Source organism: Astatotilapia calliptera, chromosome 3 (genome assembly GCF_964374335.1).
Source record: "Astatotilapia calliptera chromosome 3, fAstCal68.1, whole genome shotgun sequence".
In the NCBI taxonomy this organism is placed as follows: Eukaryota; Metazoa; Chordata; class Actinopteri; order Cichliformes; family Cichlidae; genus Astatotilapia; species Astatotilapia calliptera.
In genome coordinates this window covers 34,572,548-34,584,592 of record NC_137424.1, presented here as the reverse complement: position 1 = coordinate 34,584,592, position 12,045 = coordinate 34,572,548, and the positions used below count along the sequence as shown (strand labels likewise).

At 41.0% G+C, this 12,045-nt stretch overlaps 1 protein-coding gene across 2 annotated transcripts in view; it reads right to left on the bottom strand.

Moving 5' to 3' along the window:
* Window positions 1–7,281, bottom strand: part of pcxb (pyruvate carboxylase b) — a 292,624-nt gene extending 285,343 nt beyond the window's left edge. The window contains exon 1 of one of the 2 annotated variants that reach the window (XM_026161745.2): window positions 6,801–7,281. In XM_026161745.2, the coding sequence (XP_026017530.1) occupies window positions 6,801–6,802 (2 nt within the window). In that variant the 5' untranslated portion in view covers window positions 6,803–7,281. Of the gene's footprint in view, window positions 1–139; window positions 159–6,800 lie in introns of those variants that run through there. The other variant, XM_080299926.1, reaches the window with a different exon arrangement.
* Window positions 7,282–12,045: the final 4,764 nt, after the last annotated feature.

Genomic DNA, 12,045 nt, shown 5'->3' with positions numbered 1-12,045 from the left:
ATCAGATACATCTTGTTTTGCAGTTTATAAAGTACTAGATATCATTAAGAAATGCTTTTTTTTTTTTTTTTAAATCATACAAAAATATTACATTTTCAATTATTCTAAATGTAATTTCAATATAATATTCATAGCATACCTGAGAAAGAAAAACAGATCCCTTTCCACTGGCCCTCTAACAGGCGCACAGACAAAGGAATGTGACCTTCGCCTTTCACTAAGTCAAAAAAAATGCACGGGATTGTTTTAGTTTCAGATATGAGCAAGGTTCAAAGAATTTTTAAAGCAAAACTCTGCATGCTGTTTCATTGTGGAGGCTCCAAACGAGCTGCAGGCCTCTCACTCCTGCAGACTGCTATGGTATGAATGTCTGTAGTACAAAAACTAAAAACACAGTCAGTGAAAAGTTGCAAATAAAGCAGCGAAAAACCATCAAAGGATTTATTGTGTCAAGTTAGAGGAACTACATTCATTACGAGACACTTCATCTAGGCGGATCGAGCGCGTTTAATGGTGCTGGTTTCTTCCAGGTGTATCACGTGCTTCCTGTCTTTTCCTGATTTCATTCAGCACACCTCACGATGAAACACGATGCATTACAGCAGTATGACATCATCTGAAACAACTCTAGCATCAACGTTTTCCCTAACTCAACCCCGACCGTATACAAGTACTGAAAAAAAGAAATCCCAGCTGGAAAGCCAAAGTGGAATAATAGCTTCATGCCAAATGTACTCCATGACCTCTTTCTCTCTATTGTAAGTCTCCAACTCTCTCTGTGTCTCTTCCTCTCAGTAGTTACAGCAGCAAAAAAAGGCACAAGCACAAACATCGTCAATAGCTAACGTGGTCTTAAATTTTTATATTGGAAAACCCAGAAAAATAAGTTCAAGAAAAATGTGTTGCCACATGCATGCATCATCCTGTCCTCAGAGAAAGGTTATATGGCTACTGAGTGAAACCTTTGGGTGCTAGGCAGCTTAAAGCACCGCAGCGACTTCTGGTTCGTACATTAACTTCTTGGAGATCAAAGTTCAGCTCTGTCTTGTCTGTGATGTTGTGACACACAGACACACATAACTAGTTTCGACTTTGCCCTGCTTGGGTAATCGAGGGGCAAATACATAGAGCTAGCTATCCAACAGAAATTGGGCAATAACAAACAGTCTACCTTTCGGCGCTTACAGCATTCAGGGTTATCGTTAGAAGAAAAGGATGTGCTGTACGTGATGGACTTCTGTTGATGTTCACTGGCTGTTGTGGGCTCATCAAAAAAAAACAGGACTATCAAAAAAGCTCAATGAAAGTGCGTACATGTGCAGCTGCTGAAGTGGCATGCATGACCATGCGTCTTCTTTCACAGCGCTTAACCCTCTCGGGCTCCAATTAAGTTTTTGTTGCTAATGCACAAAAGAATACCTGCAGTGGTACTTCTGAGTAAAAAAACTCATAAAATATGTATGTGGGGTAATCAGGTTGTTAGCTTTTAACTGTTGCAAATCTGCAACGCCTGCCTTGAGAAGGTTAAATAAATATTAAATAGCTGCGTTTTCTTTTCTTTTTTTAGCACTTTGTGATAAACATAACTGAGCAAAAGCATCAGCTGCTTTTTCGGTGAGCCTTCCTCAAATCCAGAGCAGGTAGCCTCAGTGTGCTCGGCATAGTGGCGCGCAAACCCATTTTCCACCTCCTGCAAGGTTTGAGTGGCTATCGTAGTGGATCTCCAGAGCAGATAACCAGTTGCAGCCCGAGATGGTTGAATTGGAGTACATCCAACTCTGAGGTGAGAAACTCCCTGGGAAGCATTGATAACAAGCAGTGCAACGAGTGAACCAGCAGGCAGAACAGAAGATTGGCTGCGGCTAACTGATTAGCAGTGAAACTTACAAACTATCAGCAAGGAGAAAGTTTAATAGTTCTACTAATGAAAACTGGTTAGAAAGGCATAAAAATAAGCATTTAGTCACCAGATATATTCTAAGTAATTACCAAAAGAGACTTTTTTCTTTTCTGTAAAAATATGGCTAAATTTAAAATATTTCGGTCACTGCAGGTACAAATAATCTCTCTGAGACAAAAGCTCAGGTTTCAAACTGCTCTGACCAGTTTCATTTCTACTGTTGCATTCCACGAAAGTCGGAATTTCAGAACTGCAAGTCAGAACTCTGAGCTGGAACGCCACTTCCAAGTCGGAGTAAAGCCCACCGACACCTTACCTTCCTAAGCAGAAAAATTATTCTTGCTTTTTCCAACTTTACTACTAAAACACACTCAATTATGAAATTGAGCTCCAGCATCAAACTTATGAGGTAAATTTAATGGGGTCGATGTGTCCCCCTCAGCTATCAGCTATAAATACTTCTACAAATGTTATAAATATTAAATCCACCAATTCGGTCATGAAAAAGTGAAACACGCACATGGCCGATAAGTTACTCCAGTAACCACCAAGTTAAATCCAATAGCAGCAGCGTGACTGAGGAGGACACTGATTCTGGGGCATGTGCATGTCAGACTTTGGGAAGCCCCCCCCCCCCCCATATGTCTCTTTGGAGCTAAAAGGAGGTCAATCTTCAGTTTATTCTGCTCCTTCTAAAACCAAGCACTCCAAAACTGAAAATAAAGTTGGAGTATTCTGCACTCACAGTCGACGACCCAAACTGTCCCAGTGTGTGGCGAGTTTGTTAATCCACTTCTCCACCTTGAGAAAGAGTCTCTCCTTTTTTGTTTACTCTGCTATCAAAGACTTTTGCACTGTATACATGCCTTTATCAGCCTACTATGTGTGTATGGTTGTAACTTTGTATAACAAGTCGTGATGTGCTTTTATACATTTAGACTTTCTTTATCAGGCGCCTCATGTTATTGCATGTGTGCCTCCAAACACAACTTAATGTCAGAATGTGTTTAGATGTCTGATCTGATGTGAATCCAGCTCAGTAAGCTTACTGATGTAAAGAAAAGGCAATAGTTAATTATTCTGTTTACTTACAGGAATTTAATATTTTATACAAAGCACGATGTGCTGTGTGAACATATGCGGGAATCCAGCTTAATACAAATAAATCAGCTGCAGGCTGTTGTGTTGAAATGCACCTGAAAAACACCTATTTTACAGTCTGCAATCAACGTCTTCATCATGTGAGCTACAACTGAACTAAACAAGTTTTAACAGAACATTTTCTCACACCCACACACACACACACACACATACACAAATCTTTCCCCGAAGACATAAAGCAGATTCACTTCGATCCAACGATTCCTGAAAAAGTTATTTTTCATTAGCCGCGATGGAGAGAGGCAGAATGCACACCGAATGGAAAATGGATGTGCATTCAACCGCACTCCCTTCCCTCCTCTCTTCCTTCTTCCACCCCGGCAGTCTCCATCTCTGCCCCACCTGCCTCTGACCTGATAGGCAGAAGTGATTACTCTGTTTGTGTAAACTGGGACAAACCATATCCGGGCTCTTTAAACAAGAATGTTTACAAGACAGAATAACACAGAATAAAGATCAGCTGTATCAGAGCAGCAAGCCCTCGTAAACCAGGCTTCAAAGTTATTGTCAGCAACGTGAGCGTCACGCAGCAGGAACAAGCTTAAGGTTTGACTCTGTGGGGCTCATACCATAAAGGTTAGATTACTGAACTTGTGGAAAAGTAAATCATGGGTTTGAATTCGCAAGTAGTTTGGGATACAAGAAACACCTGTGATCATTTAAGTGGACCTGGAACTTGTTTTAATGCTGCATAAAGCTTCTTTAAATTAACTACTAAGCAGACATTTAGCTAAAGTGTAATCAAGGACACGAACTTGAATGAAGCACTGTTGCTTCACAGCAAGAAGGTCCTGAGTTCAATTCCATCCTCAGGCTGCTCTTTCTGTGTGGAGTTTGTATGTTTTCCCTGTGTTTGTGTGGGTACTCTGGCTTCCTCCCACAGTCCAAATACATGCGGTTAGTGGGGTTAGGTTAATTGGTAACTCTAAATTAGCCATAGGTGTTAATGCGAGGGTATGTGTTAGCCCTGCGACAGAGTGGCGACCTGTCCAGGGTGTGCCCTGGGTTATCCCCCTGCGACCCTGACAAGTATAAGCGGAAGAGAATGGACGGTATAACATGTGGTGCACTGAAAAGACTTGTGAGCTATGTGAACCTGCTGCATTTTACTTTCAGACACTTTACCAGCTGAGTCAACAGGATGGTCCGACCCCCCGCTGCTACACGCTGCCCCGTGAAGACCTACGATGTACTGGTGAAACATGATCGCTCACATAAATCCTAAATTTTCACGTTACTTTCACTGATCAATTTAGACGCTCTTTTGAGAACCTGCCATTTATTTTCAGCTTTTTCAGGACTGACTTCTCATTTATATGTCGATTTTATTCTCAAGAAAGGTATCTGTGATGCAGTGGGAGCAATGATGAACACTGCAAAGGAGAAAGCTCTCGAATTGTAGAGAGGCAGTGTGTAAAAAACAGCCTATAGGTTATATTACACTAGTCAAGTGTGATGTAACCTATAGGCTGCATACTATCCATTTTAAAAAGTCCCTTTTATGCAAAGTCCTGTTTCACACTCACCAACCAAAATAAGAAATGTTAGATGAAAGCTCTCCATGGCCATTTTCATGCATAAAGTCCAGACAATGTCAAGAGGATCAGGTTGAGACACTGTCTGAAGTTGTTCTTTCTCACACAGAGAGAGACAACAGGTGATTGTGCACATCTGCTCAGTCAAAACACAACTGAAAACTAACAAGCACACAAAATCATCTTTATATCACTTCCCTAAGAGGGTAAATTGTAGAGTGGCAGTTTTTGATTGCCAGTTTAATGGCACCGCTTGTTGACTCAGCTAAGTGCAAATGACTGGATGATGCCTTGGCGGCAATTAAAGGAGAAAGTCCAGTATTTTTATAAGAATAATACAAGTTATCCATTCGCAATTACATGGAAACCCCAACAACAGGTCAGCACTCCAATTAGCTGCTTGAAAAACTTGTGTGGAGGATAAGGCAGGTCAGCACACATGCATACTGAAATACACAAGTGTGTCCATGTTTCCAGCATACATTAAAAATACCCATCCATTGTCACTTGAATTTATAAATGCATCAAAATTTACGTTGACAATTTATATATTTACCCACCCATCCATTCTCTTCCACTTACAGTTTAGGGCTGGAGCCTATCAAAGCTGTAATAGGGTGAAAGTTGAATACGATTTGGACAGCTCGCCACAGCTCGCAACAACTATTCACACCAAAATTCACACCTATGTGCAAGTGTAAGTCTTTAGAATTGCCTTTCAACTAAACATGCATGCCTGTGTGGACTGAAGGAGGGAGAACATACTCCACACAGAGTCACCAGCAACCCAGGGCTGTCATGCTGTGAAGCAACAGTGCAAAAATGGCAACAATAAAAATATATTTAATACAAATTGCAGTTGTGTAACCTGGAAGTAGACAAACATGTACTGTGAGACAGAAGAATGTTGATGCCACTTTGCAAAGTGCTTGAGTCTTCGCTGCACTTTTCCTCGTGAACCATTTAATTTATTAGAAAGCATTTCAGAAAAGAGTACTTAAAAAGGCTCCTTATACCTACGACATATCAGTAAAGACTTACGTCTGGAAATATAATCTCCTGTGATCATCCGAGACCTCCAAATATCACCTAAATCCGTCACAGTTAAAGCAGGAGTGTCAGCTGGCACAGTTGTCTAAAGTGCATGTCTTCATCAAAAGGGGCTAAGATGACTTTGTAGCATGCCTTTTCAGTTTATTGCACTCACAACAGCTCTAAAGGTTCTGTGTTGCTACAATTTACTGCAAAATTGTCTTTTTGAGAAGCTGGAGGTGTCAGTTATTGGAGGAAGATAAGAACTATAAAAAGAGTTCTTAAAGATTTAGATATGCGCTACTTTAAAATTCTGGATCACTTTCCTCCCGTTGCTCTGTCTTTACTGCTCCAAAAACTACCATCAAGGTGAAATTTGTTCCTTCTGAAGGATGTACAGCATTTCCTGCTTATGACTAATCAAACTAGCTGACTTCCTGCTGGGTCTCCCTGAGCTCTGGGATGGGACAGCTGTTGGCATGTACCACAGTGTGACGCAGAGTAAAGGTTGTTTTGAGGATGAACAAACAGTCCAACATCCACGGGATCAAAGGTCAAATATGACGAGGAACAAATTTCTGCATTGCAGAATCTGTGAGGGAAAAAAAGTCAGAGCTCCCATTTATGTGTGGCTTACACGAAAACAAACACATTGTGCAAGCTGCAAGTTTCAGCATGTACACAGATGTCTACTCTTTTCTTTACACAGAACTCCATCTGCTAAAGGACTCCTGCAGTTTTATATTATACTGTCTATGCAATGCTAGCAGTGATGACTTTTCTACGCCTACTGCAACTGTCCAGTGAAACGAAATCTCAAGCCTGAAGTTTCTGTGTGCACATTTGAGTCGGTTATAAGTCAGCTATGAGTGTGTGACTGTGTGTAACTAACAGAAAGCTCCTGATTAAAACGTAAACGCAGTTGGTACTTCATGTTCTGTTTCAGGTAAACACGCACACCTTGCGCATGTACCTGTGTCACAACTGTGCAGCTAAGACCGTGGTTTAAACCACGCTTGCAACACGTGCCACGCTTAAGTTACTTTAAAAATTAGGCCATTCAGTCACTCTCGATCAATCTCAAGTCAAATGCAATCAATCAATGACAGCCGAACAAACAAGACTCATTCATACTCTCTCTCACACACACGCTTTAACCCATCAGTACTCACATGCTGGCGTTCAGACGGTGTCAGTGAAATGATGTGAATCCGCAGCTGAGTAACCGGACACCAACTGTAAACAGTCGACTATCAGAGAGTGTTTATGGTTGTGCGTCTGCTTCTTTGCGTGCTAACCTCTCTCACACAGTTACAGACACACTGCTGCTGCTACTCGAAAGAGAGTGAGCAGAGAGGCTGGCTTGTGTGTACACACAGACTGGCACCGCACACGCAAACACAGAGTCACTTTGGGGCAGCCGAGCTGGCGCTCAAAGCGTTTAGATACACACTCTCACACACACACACACTGGCTCTTATGTGTAGTGAAGAAGCTAGGACTCTGAAGCTAGTTGCTAACTGCTTACTGAAGCTAACTTAGCTAGCAGCTGACACCGTCCGTCTCCGACTAGCGGATATATGGAGTCTGCTACTGCGCCTGCCTTCTGCCGTTAATCTCCCTCTCTCTCCTCTCTCTCTCTTCCATAAGCGTTCATCCCTCTCTTTCACATGACGCAACCAGGCGCGCCCCCCTCTGCTCTCAGCCAATCACAGAGGGGAATATGACAGCACGCAGTGAGCGGCAGGGTTTAAAGAGCTCAGACCGGGAGACCCCTACGTAAGGTTACGTAATTACGAAGGGGCTGTCAGCGTTGCACCCTTACAGCTCATCAACGCAGGAATAGCTCATGTGTTAGGAAAGGAGAATGCAGCCACAAGTTTCAAGTTTGGGCAAATGGAGAGTAGGTCGAGTATAAATAATGGGCAAAGGATATAAACTTAGCACAAAAAGTAATGACTTTTTTTGTTTGGTCGATTATTTCTTTGCTGCAGGGGCGATTCTAGGTTCAGACTCTTAGGGGGGCTCAGCTCCTGATCATGTCAGCAGTGCCGAGCAATTAATATTAATGGGATATGCTGTTTGCAAACCTAAATTCAGTTAGATACACATTACAATGTTACACTCTAAAGCAACCTAATTAATTGGATGACCTATTGCAGTAGAGAGTAATTCAGAGTGAATAATCAGAGATTTCAATCTAATCCACCCGTTTTAGGGTGGGAACTTTAGTTATCAAACCCCAGGCATTTTTCTGCCAATGCCAAACAGCTTATTCTGCTAATTTGAGTTTCTGGTTCCCCAGGAGCTGACAATTAGGTGCCCAATTAGCAACACCAGTATGGACCCTGATGTGTCCAGATTCTGTCTACAGCAAATGGATCTGACGGTTAAAGTGTGCAGGAGATGCATAGAATACTGTGCAGACTGCTGCACTGATAAGATAACAGGTTTTGGTGGAGGCAGTGTGAGGGTGTGCAGCGACTTCGCCCTCACTGGAAAAATGACTTCAAACATCTACTCCAGTTCGAGTTCAGAACCAGAATAACCTGTTTGGCGAGGCAGAGAGTCATGGGTGCAACACACATACTCAACTCTGCTGCTCTACCCTCAAAGGTGTTTGTTTTTATTTGTTATTTTACAAATGTGGCAGCATTTAAGGGGAAATAAAAAGGTTTTCCAATGTTATAAGATTATTTCCAAGAAGCATTGTTACAAGAAAGAAACAATCAACCAAACAAAGTTTACTTTCCACTTTCTGTGCTAAATTTATATTGAGACATTTCCAGTTTGTTCTTTGCTTACACATTTTGTTTAACTTCCATCATTATCTGAGTAACTACATGTATGTTTGAGTTGTGTAAAACACTATGTGACTTTAAAGATCTCTAAAGATCGAGCTTACCTGGCCTGTAAGGAGGGAACTTGTGAATGAGGAAAGAGCTGAAAAGGACCGGATTTGATTACAGCTTCTCCAAATGGTTCTTTGTACTCCTGCTTTATAAACTGGACAATAGACCTCTATGCTTTTATCCCAATCATCATGCACTACGCACAGACAGGACTTGTGCAATATTTAGGCAATGAAACGTGGTTTTAGGGCATCTGTACAGCCCCACAGTGGATTGCAAATCAAATAATCAAGATTTGATTAAAATGCAGACTTTCAGCTTTAATTAAAGGTGTTCATCAAAAGTATAGCATCAGCTGTTTAGGATTTACAGCCGTTATTATGCATAATCGCCTTTTCAGTGTCTCAAAAGTAATGGTACCAGTACTTGTGACCCTGAGTATATCTAAACCTTGATCTTAATTTAAAAGACAGATATTTTGATATCTTGACATATCAATGCTTGCTTTAGCTAAAAATGAGAATAAAATAGCAATTTCATGTGTTCTTCAAGGACAAGTTTGTAATTTGTTGGATTTTCTGTGCCTGTCTGCATTTGCATGTATCGATGTGAGGACGGGAGTTGAGACACACACACACACAACAGACGCAATTACATACGTGTTTGTTTCTCAACATTTGTTTGCTCTGTTATCGGCCTCAGATAACAGAGTCTGTGTCAATGACATTCCTGACAGGACGCGCACAACTCCACCAGAGTTATGGCGGGGCAAAGCAATGATTTCATTAAAGGACTGTAGAGAAGTAAATACTGAAGAATTCCTGCTCACAGATCATCCTTCATTTATTCCAGGTTTTGTTGGGCTCTCTATCTCCGCTCTCTGCCAGTCTCTTAATGTTTGTGATTAATATCATATCTCCTTTACAAGCAGAGCTCCACCTCTTAGATATTCCAAGTTGGGCAACCACAGCAAGCCAAAGTGTAACAGCACCAGCGCCGCTGTAGCTAGGCCACACTGGGCCAAGCCAAAGGAATGTTTATGGGGTCCTTTTCTGGGATAAAAGGGTCTTGATGAATTTTATTGCCATGTTGTGGACTTGTGAGCTTCCCTAAATGCCAGAGAACAGATGAAGGGTGTCAGTACTTACTATCCAAGTGATATTTTAGCCCGGGTGGACAGCTACTACACTTTGTGCTGCTAACTATTCAGAGTGATTCAAACAACCACAGATAAAGAAAGTAAAGATTAAAGTAAAACATGTTAAATGTTAGCTGAGGGTGCAGCCTACTGTTACACTGCAGGACAGACAGGCCTGTGGTGCCAGAAGCTGATACAGTAAAATAGAAGGTTTTCTAATTACAAAGTGATGCTTGTGCCAGCTAATACATAATAGAGTCCCCTTTCCAACTGTGTCAGTGACAGAGTGCACATCCATGTTGTATCTTGTGATAAAACTTTATTATTTAAATCTTTCTTCTCAAATGCACTCACGAGTCCAAAGTGGTGATATATGCCAGTTTTTAAATTGTGTTGATAGGCCAGGTAAAACCAGAGTCATGATAAACAATATGTTTTTTCCTCAATAGTTTCGTCATGTTTACTGTCTAAGGACAGCGCTAGCAAGCACTCTCTGCTTATGACCAAAATATTAAAAAAAAACAACCCAAAAAAAACCAGCCCGTTCATTTTGGTGGAAAAATGCACCATCGACCAATCAAAAAATGATATGGCAACATGATATCTGATTGTTTAGGAAGAGGGGGAAGTTTTAGAAGTGACGGCGAGAGAGATAAAGACAGCAGAAAGAGGGAGAGCGAGTTTTGAGATGTGAGAGATTTGTGACGTTTAGCGTGCTTGGAGTGTGTAGTTAATGCGTTGTCTTGTGTAGTTAGTGTGTATTGTTGTGGATAGTTTTGTGTTGTGTGTCAGAACAATGAGGCGACTGCTGTCTCCAGGCAGAAACAGGAGTGATACACCTGCTGCTGTCAGACCTGCAGGTATCAGGCTGTGATGTTCTCCTTTATAGTGGACAGAAATTATTTCTTTGGAGTGGCACAAATAATTTGTGAGGCATCTTATTGAATGCAGAACAGCTGATTGTTCTGTAAATAGTTTGAATGGTTGGTTAAAAAAGGGTAAAAGGTAAATGGATGCAAATAACTTTGTTGTTTACAAAACTTGTGCATAGGATTTTAAAATTGACAATTTAATTTGCATTTAAAGTTATGAAATATGATTCATTAAACATGTTTGCGGTTATTACAGTAAAAAATATAACCTTTTCTACTCAGATTTTATGTTTTTTTGTTTGATTTTAGATCAATTGTGTTAATACAGTATGTCAAAATGAAAACATAACTGTAAATTCAGACACGTGACGTTGTGCTGAAAAGAATGATACCAAACAAGGCAAATAAAGTTTTTAAAGGTGAAATGTAGAGGAAACATCAAAAGTAGTTAAAAATGGCCAATTATACCCTGGACCCCAGAGGGTTTAAACTTTTTTTTTTTTAAGTAACGCAATAGTTACTTTTCAAGTAATTCATTACTTTTAGAATCTTGTAACTCAGTTACCAACTCAGTTACTTTTTGAAGAAGTAACTAGTAACTATAATTAATTACTTTTTCAAAGTAACTTGCCCAACACTGTTGGTATTGTTGGCACCTTGATTGTCAACAAGACTGTGTATGATGAGAAACGTCGTGCAGTTTTAGTGCTGAGGCATTTCTATGCCTGTCACAACAGCAAAGTGACTGAACAAGTTGTTTTTTATTCACCGTTTCCATTGTGGCCTGGGAAAAATAGAAGCACGCCACATGAGAGAAAGCTGGAACGGCTGCGACGTGGTGGGGGCTGCTCGCTATGAATAGGTGAATGGATACTGCTCAGAAACTTGTTTATTCTCTCCTCAGTCCCACTTCTCTCTCCTCATTGGTCTGCTCCCCCTCTCCCCATTATCTACAAGCCTGTGCACTCTCACTTTCTCTTACTCATTGAAAAAGGCCAACACTGTTGCTCCTGCTTCCCCTTCCTCTCGACATAAGAGTGAACGAAAGGCTCATTTTGTCTCCCCAGCTTAATATGAACCTGTTTCATGTTAGAAATACGATGATAATGCTTTGTCTCTGCAGGAGGATATGTGCAAAAGATACAGAAAGGAGAACCCTGCTTGCAGAAGCAGCTCACACTCTAAAAGTAGTTAGACGTCATTATGCCAAAAGAAGGGCAGACAAAAATGTGCCAGAGATGTTAGACTTTTGTCAGGAGGAGGGAGCGTTTCACTTCAAAGGCCTTTGTTAACTATTATCAGGGGCAAAAACAGGGTCAAGCATGGAATGCTCCAATACGAATACATGAAAAACAAAACAAAGATATTCAGTATCACTGAATACCTGCTCCCAAGTGTTTTAAACAAGTGCACCTAGAAGGACAGAATGATATATCCACGAACAAACAAACAGGGACCCTTTGTAAACACACTAATCGCTCTGTTGATGGTAATAGTTCTCACTAAGATAGCGGACCAAAGAAAACTCAGCACCTGGTGGACCAAAGCTGACCCA